Consider the following 16,913-nt stretch of genomic DNA (forward strand, 5'->3'; position numbering starts at 1 on the left):
GTCAGCAACTGATGCAAAAAAAAAAAAAAAGTCCAGCCCAAAATCTTTTTTTTTTCTTTCTTCTGAATTTAACAATAAGGAATTTAAGCCTCAATGTGGCTTTAGCAACCAAAGAAAAGAAGCTCTTGGTGTCTGCATAATACCACTTTGATGGATTTTTTTTCATCAGTTCTCTGTACGTGGCAACAAATAAACAAGTATAATTATACTTGTGAAGGTCTATTCATTGCTTTGTCAGGATTAGATATATGTGCCGTTTTCACACTGTGCCTCTCTTTTGTCTTTGCCTAACTCACTATGACATATTGATAGAGGCTTTGGAGTGGGGAAAAAGCCACAGCACAGGCAGTGATGACCTTTTGGAAACTTGATATAATTCAAGGATTTTTATTTATTTTCCTTTTTTTTAGGATTTGTAACCCGTCACCAAATTCTCGTATAAGTGGACAACTTTTAACCCATTTAAAATGGAGTAAATGAAGACCCGGAGTGTTATGAGATGGCTAAAGAACAGAGGAGAATAAAAACAATAGGCTGAGGGGGCATGTTGGTCTTTTTTCCCAGCATTGAGCAGAGTGGCTAACCTAGCATTCCTTTCCCATTCTTCTCTCCCCTTGATCAGATCACATTCTTTTTAATCATTTCACAAACACTGTCTCACTGGACCGGAGAGGAGGGCTGGGACCATCTCAATTAAAAAAAAAAAAAGACAGAGGTAATAAAACTGGCCTCTCTGATTTGGGGTTCTAATGGGAACTGTGCCTTCTGAATGCAAAGGAATTCTTCTATTGTTCAGAGAGCCCCCCTTTCAGCAGCCAGGCTCCTCGTAGGTGGGTTTGGTCATTTAGCAGAGCAGAGCTTAGGCAGCAGTGACTTCAGGATGAAAGCAAGACAGCACGAGCAATAAAAGTTCTTTCCTGCATCTTGTCTATGAGTTCCAAAAAAAAAAAAAAAAGGGATTTCCATGATCAGAATCACTGATCTTGTGAATGACTGAGAATCCCCCCAAAATGTGTACACACATTCTAAGCAGGCCAGCAGGTACGTATTGTTCTGAATTTACCATTAAAATTATATTAGGTTTTCCTGTTGGGATTTCTTGAAGGCCTTGGTGCTTTTTAAAGGTAGAACGTTTGGCAGGAGAGAACAGAAATTACTGGAGACTAAATAGAAACCAGCTCCAATGGCGAAGCAACTTTTATAGCGAGTTTACTTGTTATGCAGTCATTTTGGAATGAATTCTGTGGTTTAAGTTCAATGGCTGTCTTTGTGGTCTTTTTTACTGGGACTTGTAAAACTTCAATGTAAATTTCCTAAATGGGTCACATTGATAAAAGAAGCATCTTATCTGACATCAATGACACTGAAATCACTTAGCGTCATATTCGGTATGTACAATATACTCACAGTGTCACAGTACGTATTGATCTAAATAACTTTTTAACTACACAAACTAAAGTGATTCCATCAAAACAGACTGGTAAACATCGCCATGGTAATAGTCAATAGCTATGAATTTAAAAAATCAGGTAATATATTACTAACTCCAGCAATTCAGATAGTTTTGTTATTGTTGCTTTTGGAATGAAATGTAAATGCGATTGTATAGAAGTCTTCTGTATTTGACTCAGTTTCTGATTAATGTGTACCTCATTGAGAAGAAATTGATAGGCGATTTTGTGTAAAAACAATGCAGGAACATTGTCACAAAGTGTATCCTACCAAATTGCTTTGACCTGTGATGGATTCTTTAGCGTAGTTTTCCTAATTTTTTCCACATAGCAACCATGTTGTCATATTTTGGAAGTTACTTCTGCCTTATTAAGATAAAATAAACAGGCTCTGCTTCATATAGAGAAATATGGAGATGATACAATGCAGGGTCCATTCGGCATCTGGACAAAATTATTAACTGCACATTACAGATAACTATTTGAGGGGCATTCAGCATGTGTGCAGTAATTCTAGCCAATGTTTTTGTGGGCCGAGACCTGCTCTAGGGGTACAGGCAAAACAGAATTGATGTAATAATAAAAGTAGCTCAGAAACGCCTTGACAAAACTGTGTGGTGTTTGGGAACTGTAGTCATCTTGGTAGTTAAAGTGAAGAAGCTTCTTCCATGTAACAGCCTAAGTTATAGGAAAGAAAGACAAAAAACTACCCTAGGTTCTGGAACTTCATAGTTTAATCTAGGATCGTTCTTTTAGTATTATCATAGTATGGACCACCTTGCTTCCACTCCAGATCTCTACCTTCCTGCCTTCCTCACTTCCCTCAGCGGAGCAGGGGATTGTATTGTAGGTATTTTGGCTGCCTTCAATGTATGTGTACATTGTGCCAATTTGGTGAATGCAAAGGTAAACATTAATGTTTGTGGACTAATTAGAAAATTATTAGCTTTTCATGCTTACGGGTATCAGATGATTTCAGAGGGTTTTAAAAGCCGCATGCATGCCACGAGGATAATTAACCTGGAGCTCATCGATGATTAAAATTACACACCAAGCTTTGTGATGTTTGCTTCGTGAGCAATTAGGATGTCAGTTTAACCATGGCAGATACCACAACGAATTTTGATTTCATTTTCAATCTGTGCAGGTCTTTTGATGTATTCTACACTGATCACTTCCTCTCTGATTTAGCTGACAAGATCAAATTTGATTACAGTAAAGAGTGTATTAAGAAGTTATTCTTCATACTTAATATGCCTGTGACCTTCAGTGAGGTCTTTCTTCACTAAGAACTTTTCAGAAGGCATTTCTGAAATGCTTCGTATTGGTGAGGCAGCGTTGTGGGGATTTCTTAGCTGTCTGCCACTGTGAAGTCTGGACGTTAGAATGTAGAGACATCCAGGGTGAGACACTGCATGTCTGTCCTACCCAATATAATATGTAATGCAATATAGCAACATCAGGCTTTCTTGTTTCAGAAATATCCGCATACATGAACGTGTCAATACTTTTCCATTAAGGGGCTAGTTGCCTTGAAGTCACGAGTTCCTCCAGTTTTAAGATTTGAAAGAAGGTTGCTTACATGTTTTATAAAATCGAGACAGCGTCTATGTCATGGGCTGAAAATAAACACTAAAGTTTCAGCCCACTCAACTGTTGTGTACAGTGCCATCATTCTGCAAACAGAGTGATCTGCAGGGACTCAGAGAAGCTTACACTGTAATCAAGCTGCTATTACAGTAGCTGAGGTTTGCAGGCACACACTCACACCCATGCACACACACATGCACATATACACACACACACACACTCACACACACAGAAGGAAAACACATTTTTTTTACCAACACATGCTCAACTTACCCCTGGTACCTTACCCTGCTGCCGGAAACTAATATGGCTTTATAGAGAGTGCACCGTGTTCTCAACAAAGGGAGTTTATGGTCTATGATGCCTGGCTACAGAAAAAAGAAAAAAAAAACTACAAAAAAATTCTTTTTAAGTGACTGAAGGATTTTCATCACTAGTACTTGCATATGATTTGTTAAGCCAGGGAAGAGATGTTGATGGAGATGAGATGTGGTTGAGAGATGGGCAACTCACCAGGATTGATAACATCGAAATGGTATTTGAAATGGTGCTCATTACATATTGCAGGGGGAAAAAAAAAACTGAGTGAATGCGATTGTCCCCCCTGGATGATAGGACTGGCTGCAGTAAATATTAATTTCTGTTCCGTGGCCCATTGAGGTGACTGCAGTGTGAGGAAGAATTGTGATTGGTGCTTAATCAGGACCAGCCAGATACCTGCTGAGAGCTTTTGCACAAGGAAGATTTGTAGTAAGCTGATTTACTGGCAAAATGAAAACCAGAGAAGTCTTTGGTCGCTGCTGCCTGTGACTGTAATATTTCTAATTTTAAGTTCCTTTATTGTGGGTCTCCCTTCCCCACTGATCCCCCCTTCCAGTCACTGCCTGACAAAGTAAAAGGTCAATTTTAAACATGGCAAGTTATTTGCATTGTTCTTTCATTCCTGCCTTCGCAGATGGAAGCCAGTCCCATTTCTGTTAGGGCAAAGAGGGGTCTCATGCCTTGATGTGTAGTATGTACGTTTTCAGAAAACAGGAATGAAAAAAAACAATACGATGACTGATATCAATTTGAGATTTATGATGAATGCTCACAGCGATTTCAGAAACACCGAGGATATCTCGGCATGCCTGTGATAGCTATCTACATTATTTTGCTCCATTTATCCAAAGTCTGTCCGTGATAGATAGGTACGCCGGTTTTAAGTTTTCCCCCTCATCTCTTTAGATAGTCAGGTTTACAGCAGCTGTAAATTAGTGATGGGCTATTAGTGAGCTGTGTCATTATTTAATAAAAATGGCTTCTCTCACCTTATTTTTTATCCAGGTCCCTGACAGGCTGGATGAAATGAGATCCCTATGTAGCCATTGCCATGGAAACCTGTGACTCCTCTCCTATCTCAAGGCAGGAGAATGGGCAGAGCACATCAAAGCTATGTGGAACGACGCCACTTGATAATGAGGTGCCCGAGAAAGCTGCCGAGATGGAGCCCGACAGGGGGACCGGCCCCGCCGATGACACCCTGAAGACGGACGCGCGCAAAAGCGACGGCTCGCTGGGCCTGGGCGGGGAGCATGCCGCGGCCCCTCAGGTGGCCGCGGCCCAGGAGATCCCCTGCAACGAGTGTGCCACCTCCTTCCCCAGTTTACAGAAGTACATGGAGCACCACTGCCCCAACGCCCGCCTGCCCGTCCTGAGGGATGACAACGAGAGCGAGGCCAGCGAGCTGGAGGACAGCGACGTGGAGAACCTCACGGGGGAGATCGTCTACCAGCCGGACGGGTCGGCGTACATCATCGAGGACCCCAAGGGCGGCGGGCCGGGGGCGCGGGCCGGGGCCGGCGGCCGGCTGTTCCGCGCGGCCGTGCTGCTGGACGCCCTGGCCCCCGCCGCGGACGCGGGCGAGCCGTCGGCCGCGCCGGCGCCCGTGTCCTTCTACCCGCAGGTCATCAACACGTTCCACATCGCCTCGCCCCTCGGGGGGCCGCTGGCGGCCGACCCGGCCTTCCCAAATACCTCAGCGTTCGCAGGCGCCGGGCCTGTGTTGCACAGCTTCCGCGTCTACGACCTCCGGCACAAGCGCGAGCGGGACTACCTCGCCAGCGACGGCTCCGCCAAAAACTCCTGCGTGTCCAAAGACGTGCCGGGCGACGTGGACCTGTCGCGCTTCGACGGCTGCGTGAGCGACGGCAGGCGGAAGCCCGTGCTCATGTGCTTCCTGTGCAAGCTGTCCTTCGGCTACGCCCGCTCCTTCGTGGCGCACGCGGTGCACGACCACCGGATGACCCTGAACGACGAGGAGCAGAAGCTGCTCGGCCACAAGTGCGTCTCGGCCATCATCCAGGGCATCGGCAAAGACAAGGAGCCTCTCATCAGCTTTCTGGAACCAAAAAAGCCCACTTCTGTGTACCCCCACTTTTCTACCGCAAACCTCATAGGCCCCGACCCCACCTTCCGCGGCTTGTGGAGCGCGTTTCACGTGGAAAACGGCGACGCGCTGCCGGCGGGCTTCGCCTTCCTGAAGGGCGGCGCGGGGACCGCGAGCCCCGCCGAGCAGCCGCTGGGGGTCGCCCCGATGCCAAAGGCTGACGTGACCCTGGGGGGGCTGTCTAGTTTAGTAGTGAACACCCCGATTACCTCTGTCCCCCTCGGCCACGCGTCGTCCGAGTCGGGCAAGACGTCGGAGAGCAAAGACCAAGAGGACAACTGTGAAAGGCCCCCGGACGGCAGCGCCCCGCGCCCCGACGGGGCGCGCGCCGTCAAAAGCGAGCCCCCCGACGCGGGAGACGAGGACGACGAGGACGCGTACTCCAACGAGCCGGACGACGAGGAAGGATCAGGTGAGCTCGCCGAGGGCCTCGGGAGCAAGGACTTCCCTCGCTTAAACCAAAGCATTTCTCCTTTATCATCCAGTGTGCTAAAATTTATGGAAAAGGGTCCCCCGTCGTCGTCCTCCTCCTCCTCGGCGACGGGGTCCGACGACGCGGAGCAGAAGAAGCAGCAGCAGGCTGGCACCGTCCGGGCCGCGGGCAGCCTGGCGAACAACGCCTACGGCCTCGGCGGCAGGGACTTGGCCGACGCGGGTGCCCCCAGCAAGGACGGCGTCGCGGCCGCTCACCCCAGCGACGCGGGCCGGGCCGACGAGGACGGCGCGGCGCCCCCGCACCAGCACGGCTTCGCCCCGAGCGCCCCCGGCACCCCCGGGCCGGCCGGAGACGGCTCCCCGGGCAGCGGCATCGAGTGTCCCAAGTGCGACACGGTGTTGGGGTCTTCGAGGTCCCTGGGTGGGCATATGACCATGATGCACTCAAGGAACTCCTGCAAGACCCTCAAGTGTCCCAAATGCAACTGGCACTACAAGTACCAGCAGACCCTGGAGGCCCACATGAAGGAGAAGCACCCGGAGCCGGGTGGCTCCTGCGTGTATTGTAAGACTGGACAGCCTCACCCCAGGCTCGCCCGGGGGGAGAGCTACACGTGTGGCTATAAACCCTTCCGTTGCGAGGTTTGTAACTACTCCACCACGACCAAAGGCAACCTCAGTATTCATATGCAGTCCGACAAGCACCTGAACAACGTGCAGAACCTGCAGAACGGCAGCGGCGAGCAGGTGTTTGGCCACTCCGCCCCCGCCCCCAACCCCAGCCTCGGCGGCTGCGGCACGCCCTCGCCGTCCAAACCCAAGCAGAAGCCCACCTGGCGGTGTGAGGTGTGCGATTACGAAACCAACGTGGCGAGGAACCTCCGCATCCACATGACGAGCGAAAAGCACATGCACAATATGATGCTTCTGCAGCAGAACATGAAGCAGATCCAGCATAACCTGCACTTGGGCCTGGCCCCGGCGGAGGCGGAGCTCTACCAGTATTACCTGGCCCAGAACATAGGCCTGACCGGCATGAAGCTGGAAAACCCTGCAGACCCGCAGCTGATGATCAACCCCTTCCAGCTGGACCCTGCCACTGCGGCCGCGCTGGCCCCGGGACTTGGTTAGTATTCGCTGCTTTTCTGCACCCGCGTGTGCGTCTCTTGATCGCATTTGGGTTGGGCGCCATGCACACAGACGAAGTGGTGAGCGCCAACACACTGGGGACAGTGTACCGGCAGCGACTTCCTCTTTAAGCTGGAGAATCAGTCACGCCACGTGTTCTTTACTTCAGCCTTGAATTAGCTTCGTAGAGGAAGGCGTGAAGGGAGGGACCCACGGGCCGCCTCAGAGTGAGCTAACGTTGCACCTTCTTTCGGTAGTTTGATGAACAGACGCTAATGTGCCTGAGGTGCCTGCAACCCTTAAGCCATACCTTGCAAGGTTTATAGTTTCGATTTTGGCAGGCGTTCCCTAAAATACCAAACTTGAGCTTCTAAAGGGTAGACCGTTTATTTTTTAATGAAACCGTTTTTGAAAAACGATTTGCATGTCTGTGACTGGAGATATTTGAACTACGGACAGTAACACTGTTACCTTAAGCCCAGGTACTTGGCAGTAGCTTACAGGCACGCGCAGTGCTAGCCAGATCTCATCACGCTTTCAGACAAATTGTGAAATAACAATTAGCGCTTATGTAAGTTTATCTGGGCTTTGAAATCGCAAGCATGTGACTGTTTTGTTATGGTATCGATCAACTCCCTCACCCTGGAAAATACAAATTTCAGAGTGACATCATGCCCAGTAGGAGTAATTAAAGCTATCTGATGAGGGAATTGAGAAGTTGAAAGGATGATTGTAATTGATCCTGATTCAATCCTATTACAGCTTTTTATAGTTTAAGCTCTAGAGAAAGCCCATTCCTGGTCGACTTTAGTTTACAGATTTCCTTTGTGTGTGCTGTGTTTTCGAGTCTCTAGTTTTCCTTTTAATTTTTTTCTTCCTGTAGTAAATAATGAGCTGCCGCCTGAAATCCGGCTTGCCAGTGGTCAGCTAATGGGTGATGACCTGTCCCTCCTTACTGCAGGAGAGCTGTCACCTTATATCAGTGACCCAGCGCTGAAGCTATTCCAGTGTGCCGTTTGCAACAAATTCACCTCTGACAGCCTGGAGGCCCTAAGCGTGCATGTGACCAGCGAGCGCTCTCTCCCTGAAGAGGAATGGAGGGCTGTAATTGGAGATATCTACCAGTGCAAGCTCTGTAACTACAACACCCAGCTCAAAGCCAACTTCCAGCTCCACTGCAAGACTGATAAACATATGCAGAAATACCAACTGGTGGCCCACATTAAAGAAGGGGGCAAAAGCAATGAGTGGAGACTCAAGTGCATTGCCATTGGCAACCCCGTCCACCTGAAATGCAACGCCTGTGACTATTACACCAACAGTGTGGATAAGTTACGCCTGCACACCACCAATCACAGGCACGAGGTGGCCCTGAAGCTCTACAAGGTAAGCGGGGACATTCTCGTTTCCCTTGGCACAGAGGAGAGAAGGGAATTAACTGTTTCAGAGCTTGGAGCACAGATCTGCAAGCTCAGAGAAAAAGAGGTGGGGGGGGGGCGGGGAAATAGAAGGGCGAGGTGCACGGTTTCTGCTTCACGTTCTTAAACATGTGTGGCAATGTCTAGGGAGCTGGAGAGCTTATTTGAAAGATTTTGCGACCTGGTCCTTTTACATCTTTCTCAGTGGCGTCGTTTGCTTTACTGGTTTCCCTCCCAAAAAATAACTTTTCTGAGTATTTTCATATATAACACAATACTTTAAAACCCCTGTTAGTAACTGATTAAAAAATAACATAGTATCCCTCTTGCATAAGTGTCAGTGGTTACAGAGAGCAGTCAACCTCGTGAACGCATCATCTTTTGTTTGGTGACAAACAAGGTCCATGCAAACAGATGGGTGTGTTTTTGCTTTTTTTTAGGATCCTAGTAGCATTGAGTCAACACTCTCCCTTAGCATCAGTTGAAAGTCGTCTTCTTAACTCTGTTGTTCTTTTGCATGACTTTTCACTGCTAATAATGTTTTTGTCCCCCCCCCCCACCTCCCATGAGCGTGGTACAGATAAAAATGTTCATTAAATGCCAACTATGCTTTTATCTTTGCTGGGGGAAAAAACGATGCAGATTTATGAAAAACCTGCTAGTGATGAGCACACTTTATTCCACAACTTGTCTTGACTTTTTCTAAACCCGCATTACTGGTTAATTTATTTGCTGCAGTTTGTTTCCTGGATGGGCTTGATTGTCTTGGTTCATGTGCACATGTAACAGATTCATTTCTGTGATGAATAACTTGGTAACTTATTAAAACTTCTTTTGTGCAGAGGGTATTAAAATTCAGAAACTATTGCAAACCATTAGTCATTGTAACAAGCTCCAAATATGATTACAAAATCCATTTTGCAAGTGTTATCTATTGATTTATACTAGAAATCAGTGATAACTATACTAGGAGGAGTCAAACCAGCGATTATAATACCTATGGCTTTTCTAATACTGTTTCAGACTATAAACACACGATAAGAAGAGCAGATTGTGGCTATTGAGAGCACGTGCAGGACTGATTTATTTGGGTTGGCCTGGCACTATTTTTTGTTTCTTGAAGTTCAAGTTCTAGATTGATGTACTGAGCATAAAAACCTAAAGACGTGGTGTGAGAATTTGTAACATTGTTCCTGTGGTATTGGCACTCTGGATCAATAATGAAAGCATTAAGATTTGGGTTACACAGTTTGAGGGGAGTTCAGGCCCTAATGTAAGATGGAAAGCTTCTAGGTTGACGGTATTGAAAGTATAATATAACGCATTAATTGTATTATAATTCATAGGTTTTACAGCAACTGTTTGATAACTGTTCAGTCGTCAACTTATTTTTTTTTTCGGTTGATACCTGACCTATTAAGACTTTTAGAATACTTAGGAGAAAAAAAACCAAACGTTAAGTTTGTATAAATAATAGATCTCGACCCTGGGAGCTGTATAGAATATTCATGAACTGTGTTTATATTCATGCAGCTCCTTTAACACTTTAAATTAACACGTTGTGAGTAGACAATACAAATGTACAAATTTTTCTGTTTTATTAATCTCATGTGGGAAACTAAAGGAAGGTAGAGCGTTGATGTTTATTTTCTCAGGAAAGGTTACTTACCGGCAATTGTTGGGTGACTATTTAAACGTGTGCGTCTCTGCGTGGGTATTCAGTTTACCCATTCATTCAGTGAGTATGGATTGACCACCCTCATTGCCTGCAGAACAATTTGCTGGGCGCCGGAGTTACTCTGGAAGTTCAGTCTCGGGGACAGTTGGCCATTGCCTTTGAATGTATAACAACCAAATGAGATAAAGCCTTGTGCATAAAGCAAGCTGTAAAGCAGAGTGAGTTTTAGATCCCAGAACCAAAGGATATGTATGTGCGCTGACCTTAAAAATGTTATGTCATATGAAATTTTTCTTTGCCCCAACTTGTTTTGCTCATCTCTTAAATACCCAAGTGTCCTCGTAGTATAGTGTCTGAGAATGGTCAGCAAACAAACAAAAGCATCCTTTGAACAAACTTACCTTGAATTAAAAGAAGGTTGGAGAGAGTAATATTTGCGCTATTGCAACTTGGTGTCGGGCCATCGAGCTATGCTATTTTGCATTATCCTTCAAGGAGCTTTCTTTATTTTGGTAGTAACTACAGAAGTTCTCCAGAATAGCGATGAGTTGAGGACGCCATTTCTAAATTGATTTACAGAAACGGTGTGAGTCAGCTAAACAGGATTTTCAACTGCAGTCACAAGGATATTAGCAAGCTTGGTTGGCTTGTGTCGGCAAACTAAAATTGCTTCATAAGTAGCATTAATTGCTTTTAAATGAGAACCTAACAGATTGGCCAGGGCCTGGAAAAAATGATGGCTTGTAATGTGGCTACAGTATTCAAATTAGACTTAAAATAGTTTCTGAGTTAATGACTAGACAATAATCTCCCTATATAAAATTCATTTTCATTAAGAGCTTAATTTACATCATTTTGCACCAGGAGTTATTCAGACTGGAAGGGAAAGTGACAAGTAGCAGTTATAAGACAAGCGCAGAGCTGGGAGAAGTCAGCTTTTCTTGTTATTGACAACATATCGATTCACAACACTTTGAATGTGGTGATGTGTCACTGCGACTTGAATAGGCCACTTCACCTCTTGCACTACTTACCTAAAAGAAGCCTGTGTCCTCATTCCAGTGTAAGGGGGTCAAAGGTTAAAGGTTAAGGGTGAGCTTAAAAGCATCATCTGCCTAGCTGCTTAACTTTAAACTGATCACTTTAATGAAAATCTGTTTTACAGATGTTGTTTTAATGTATTTGGCAGGATTTAGGCAGCTTTAACATTAGACGTATGCTAGTAAAAATTATTTCTTTATTTGACCAGAACAACACCTTTCCTTTTATGTTTAAGGTAGAAGGCTTGTGGGTTATGGTATTTTGGCAAAGAACCCAGAGGCAAAATGTGTTGATGATCTTTCCATATGGACTGAAAAAAAAAAAAGAATATCTTTATGTCCTATTGGTAATGATGACTGCGAAAACAAGCAAAGCTGTATTCATTTTTTTGGCAGTATTATTTTCCTTAGACTTTCTTTAACAAGGACTTTGGTGAAGAAAATCTTACTTGTTTCTTCAAGCAAAAGTCTCTGAAGGGCTCAGCACTGTTGCATTTTGATTTTCCCCCGGAAATTTTCATGATGAAGCAAAACTGGTCGAGGAAATCAAAACACTAAAATGAAACTGTAACATGCCCTTCATCTTCTCTTTTAACTAGGACAGTGTATTTAAAGTGAGGTTAACACCAAGTGCATAGAGAGCTGCAGTATTGCAAGATGAAGTGTGTGTGTGTGTGTGTGTGTGTGTGTGTGTGTGTATCTATATCTTTATCCATAGCCATAGTCACGTCCATCTCTATACCTAATGCAAAAAAACAGTGTTTCTCAGCTAACCGCTTTATTAGATTTGATCATGTTCTCCTAAGTTCACACCTTTGCATCCCTACACATTTTTTTTGTCCTCTTCACATAATGAGGCCTCGATAAATATTTGTAGGATGAGTCATGGACTCATGAACAAACCGGAAAATGTTTTAAAGGAGTCCCTTTACTTCCAGCCCTCATTACAAAAACATGCATTGCAATTTCGTCTGCCCCTTAAATGATCCCAAACTTTTTCTAAAGAGCCCAGTAAAACGATATAATCAAAACCACTTAGCACTAGACACTCAAACTGAGAAAGAACGCGTAAGACCCTGGCGACATTGCAGATTTACCGTTCAGCTTTTCTTTGGCTCAGAGTGGGCGCGATGTTCCTAGCCAGCTGATGGGTCTACCACCATTCTATGCAGGACATGAAAAGAGTCTGTCCGCACCCTTCTCCTGGAATGTTACATGGATTTTTTTAAGGGAGGTGTTCACAACGTTGCTGGTTCAAAGTCAAGAGCTTAATGGGCCCAGCAGTTTTCCTTCCCACATCCGCAAGTGGTGAAGCAGGCTAGTTTGTCTGAATTCCATGATGCTGCTTTCATATTTGGATTTCAAATTGGCTGAGAGCAGTGAAGAAATCTCTCATCTCCACGGTGAGCAAATGAACACATGTGGGATTTAGTCCTAGGTAACTTTCAGTGTAACGTTCCCCCAAGGAATGGTTGTTGGAGTTTTCTCATTACCCATGTTGTGGATGAAAGAATCCAGGTTAAGAACTAAAATCAAAGGGGTGGGGGAGGGTCACAGAAGAGACTGCAAGGAGCCAGGTTGGGAAAAGTATGTGGCAAGGAAATAAAAAATGGAATAATGATCTTCACCTACATTTTGGGGTTTTTTGCTGTTTTTTTTTATGTTGTTGTTTTTACTAGTAGGAAATAATAACCTGATCCGTTTGGAATTAACAAAGAACCACAAGGATTTTCATTTCAATAGGCCCCGAGTCCAACTTTGCAATTTAAAATCAAACATACCAGATATGTACCATTTCAATTATGGAACTGTCATTGTCCCTGGGTGATGGTAAAAGAGGCTAGGAGATTGTGTGGTGCACATTTGCATAAAAGTCATTGTGCAAAAGGAAATTGGAATATGTGTGTGTATCTAAGAAACCCAAACAGGTTTTTCTCAATCTTAGTCTAGTCATTTGTTTAGATGAAGAAAGCTGTTTTCAGAGATAAACAAAAGTTATTCTTTTCTGTTGCTAAACATTAACCTGAATATGGAAAATTGTGCACTTTTTGTATTGGTTTCAGATTTATGTTCCTTTCAAGGTTGAACTGTGGTGCGAAATTCAATCCCAGCTGCAGGATTTATTTAAAAAAGTAATCACAATTCAAATGATTCTATTGTATTCTCATATAAAAAGACAAGGCAGAGGTTGAAAAACCAGTTTCTGTCGTAGAAAACTACATGCCTGCATAATGCTTATAATGAATAAATACACAGATCAAATAGAGAGGGGCTGCTTAGCTAATAGCAACTGATAAATCACGGGTGTTTCCAGATCGTCATGTCTTTGGCTAGCCCCACCTGCTACATCTACTCCTGGGTTTCAGCTCCACATTTGCTGAAGCACAGCCATGTGTGCTAACAGGGTAACTCCAGCACAAACATGCAACTTGCTTCTGCATTCCCATGGCCAGGAATACACCGCTTTATGAGCTGAGAACCCTCTTTGTATTCCACTAGAAAAACTATGGCAAAAATCTCTGTCCATCTAAATATATAATAGGTAGGTAGATAGGTAGATTAGATAAATAGATAGATAGATGATAGATAGGTAGATCAGATAGATGATAGATAGATAGATAGATAGATGATAGCTAGCTAGCTAGCTAGCTAGACAGACAGATAGATGACAGATAGTTTGATAGAGAGATACATACATACATAGCAATTCCCAGAAGGATTACTTTAGACCAGGCATTAGCAACTTATTACATCCATTTCAGGACAGATAAAATAATATTTAATGGGTAAAACTGTTAACAAACCCAGACGAAATTTAAAGAGAGCAAAGCGTGTTACTGGACCCCTCCTATTTTGTTTTTGATCTGTCTCCTTAACCGGTACAACTGTTGCCCTACACACCAGGCACACGCTATTATGTCCTTCTCTGTTTTTCTGAAATTCTTACTATTTTATCCTACCTAGAGCTTCTCTTCATGGATACCCCATGTTGCAAGATTGCACACCTGATTCTCCCAAGAAAACTTGCATTCCTTTAATGAAGAGGGAAAGAAGCCTTTTCATAAAAGCCACGAGTACATCCAAAGGTGTAAATGACTTTCAAGTCCTTCCCAGGATGCATTTGGTCTTAAGTGAGCTGCTTCATCTGGATGAATTTCTGTGTGTGGGCGGGTACAGTGATTATGTCAGCATGGGCTTAGGTAGGGCAGTGCCCCACCCTACGAGCTTCCTTCATTTATCGCCTGAACACACACAGGCAGACAGAAACACACACACACACACACACACACACACACTACATCCTAATGCCGCCCGCACCCCACTCCACCCCACCTCAGAAACGCAGTAAAAAATTTGGCACTACCGTTCCCTTCCCTTCAGGCCCATGTCATCTCATACCTTATGATTTATGTTCCGGTTTGTGCATAACTCGTGCTCATTCTATCGCATGTGACGTGTAGGTAGGCTTTCACCCACAGTAGTAAATCGCTTGTGGGTCGCCCACCCCGAGCTCATTTAGGTAAGGCAGACAAAGGTGCTGTCTCCTAAAGGAACGGGCTCTCCCCGCCCCCGTGTTGCTTTGGCTTCCATTTCATTGTCCCTGTCAGTGGAGCTCGTTTAAAATCGCTGAGCTGCTCCAGTGGGTCCTGGGATGCCATGCAGCAAGGCAGCCAGAGTCATATGTTACGCAGGCCTCGCGCTGCTGAAAGGGTCTTGGCCTGGGGTGGAGAAAGGAGGAGCTGGCATGTACATAATGACCGAGATCCTGCCTCCAGAACATCTGGCCCGCCTGAGTTCTACTGGAAATGCTTCACCAAGTTTGCTTTGCGTCTGAGCCTGTGCTCAGGCTGAGTTCAATTAGACGTGGAGATTTGTTCATTATTCAGATAATGCAAGCCTTAAAAGGCAATTTTTTCCCAAATTATCAGTGTATTGCACGAAGGCTTATGCCGATATGATTTCTTCAAAAGGAGAACCACAGTGGAGACACCGTTCCCCTAGAACACGTGCAGAAACGTCGCCCCAGGTTCTGTAGCCCAGGAGGAGGCCAACGCGCCATTTTGCAGAGGACCCAAATGATAGCTCACGTGCTACTTCTAAGAAATGCAGACACATTTGTTGAGCACTTAACTGTGCGCCAGGTTTTAAAATGTCACTGTGTGTGGAGGTTGTGTCCCTTTATTGTGATAGGTTGTAAGCCATCTTCTCTAAGGTGATGCTTCCCACCTCACTCTGTTCTTCCAATGGCAGGGACATTAATAAAAATAATTAAGGGTCGAAGCCATCTATTTGCCACCCAAAGTGTCCATGCTTTGTTTTCAATAGTGGTTGGTTGGTCAAAGGACTGAGTATGACTGTTCCCTTGGGCGGTCAGTAGATACGGAAACATTGTCACGTATATCTTGGCTTACTCTTACGGCTGTCTTGAGTGGCAGGACTTTATTGATCTGTGTCCGACAAGCATCATGGTGGGAAGGTGAGGGCATGACCGAACTTTTCTGTTAGTTGGAATGTGTATGTCGGTCTTCATCCATGAGGATGACGCTACTGATGCACTGCCTAGAAAATGAAGAAGAAACCCCCTTAAGAATGCAAATGTGTCAGATTACAACTGCAGTCAGCCCCTCTGTAGCACCGGGATGCTAATTTAGTTTGACGCTTGGAGGATCTTTGTAAGTTCAGTTTACAATGCTGTCAGTGAGAGTTCTGCTTAAAGAACAGTTATTATAATGACCAGTTCTGTTATGATCACAGATACTAACAATTATGTGTGGCAACTTTTTATTTTACTTGGTTTTATTAATGTTTTAGTTTTCTGATGTTAAGGGGAAGTACTTTTGTAGCCTTGGCTGTAATCTTTAACATATATTAAATATGTATATGTAAATATAAAAGTGCATTGAGACCAGTACTCGCAATACTTTATTGATTCAGATTGTCCTAAAGCCTTTCTTTCGTTGGAAATACTAGATTGCATAGAATATACATTTCTCTCTCTCCTTGCTGCTTAAGGAATAAATGTTAGGGTTCTATTTTCCCAATAAGCAATTTTGGGAAGAGGAGGGAAGATTAAGGCTGAAGAAGTCTTTGTTCCTGGATTCCTGCTGATAACATCAGTGATGTGCAGGGCTGAGGATGGAAAGACAGGAGCTATTGATAGGTTCGACTGTATCGCTGAACTCCCGTTTGGGAGACTAGCTTTTAAAGTTTCAAGGCATTGATTCTTAGGCTGTGATTATGTGTCCTGTGTCAAGGAGAGCTTCATTAATAGCTCAAGTTGGCAATTCACTGTCTCTGTGTAACTTACGAGGTCTTGGCAGCCATCTTACCCAAAATATCCCTTCTTCTGATGCCAGATGGTCTGTCAACTGTGAAGCCACATTGACAATTGACTTATCCACGTATCGCCTTTTAAAGTGGCACTACTTTTGGAAGAGAGACCATATAGTGACAATAATCATAGTAAGTTAAACTTTTCGTGTGCGCTATCTCCTTGCCTCTTCCTAATAGCTGTGTGTTATGATTCCCATGTTCATATATGAGGAAACTGAGATTCAGGGCGAAACGCCTCGCTCGAATCCTCACAGACAGCGAGAGCCCGTGTCCTAACTGTACCCTTGTCTCTGCTCATGCCCACCTAGCCCACATTCTGAGGCTTTGCTAATGAGAAAACTTCCTGTTGTACTTGAGGAAAGGAACAGCACGGCCTGGAGTCTCAGAGGCCAATTTTACCATTTTGTCCAG

The 16,913-nt window shown here is 44.6% G+C and overlaps 1 protein-coding gene across 5 annotated transcripts in view; it reads left to right on the plus strand.

Annotated features, from left to right (window-relative positions):
• The window catches only part of ZFHX4 (zinc finger homeobox 4), a 179,889-nt gene that overhangs the window by 18,422 nt on the left and 144,554 nt on the right, over window positions 1–16,913 (plus strand). For 4 of the 5 annotated variants that reach the window (XM_019643596.1, XM_019643600.1, XM_019643598.1 and 1 more), the window contains exons 2-3: window positions 4,368–7,030; window positions 7,916–8,418. In XM_019643596.1, the coding sequence (XP_019499141.1) occupies window positions 4,414–7,030; window positions 7,916–8,418 (3,120 nt within the window). In that variant the 5' untranslated portion in view covers window positions 4,368–4,413. The remainder of the gene's footprint in view (window positions 1–4,367; window positions 7,031–7,915; window positions 8,419–16,913) is intronic. The other variant, XM_019643599.1, reaches the window with a different exon arrangement.

The sequence above is a fragment of the Hipposideros armiger genome, unplaced genomic scaffold, assembly GCF_001890085.2.
Source record: "Hipposideros armiger isolate ML-2016 unplaced genomic scaffold, ASM189008v1 scaffold_80, whole genome shotgun sequence".
NCBI lineage: Eukaryota > Metazoa > Chordata > Mammalia > Chiroptera > Hipposideridae > Hipposideros > Hipposideros armiger.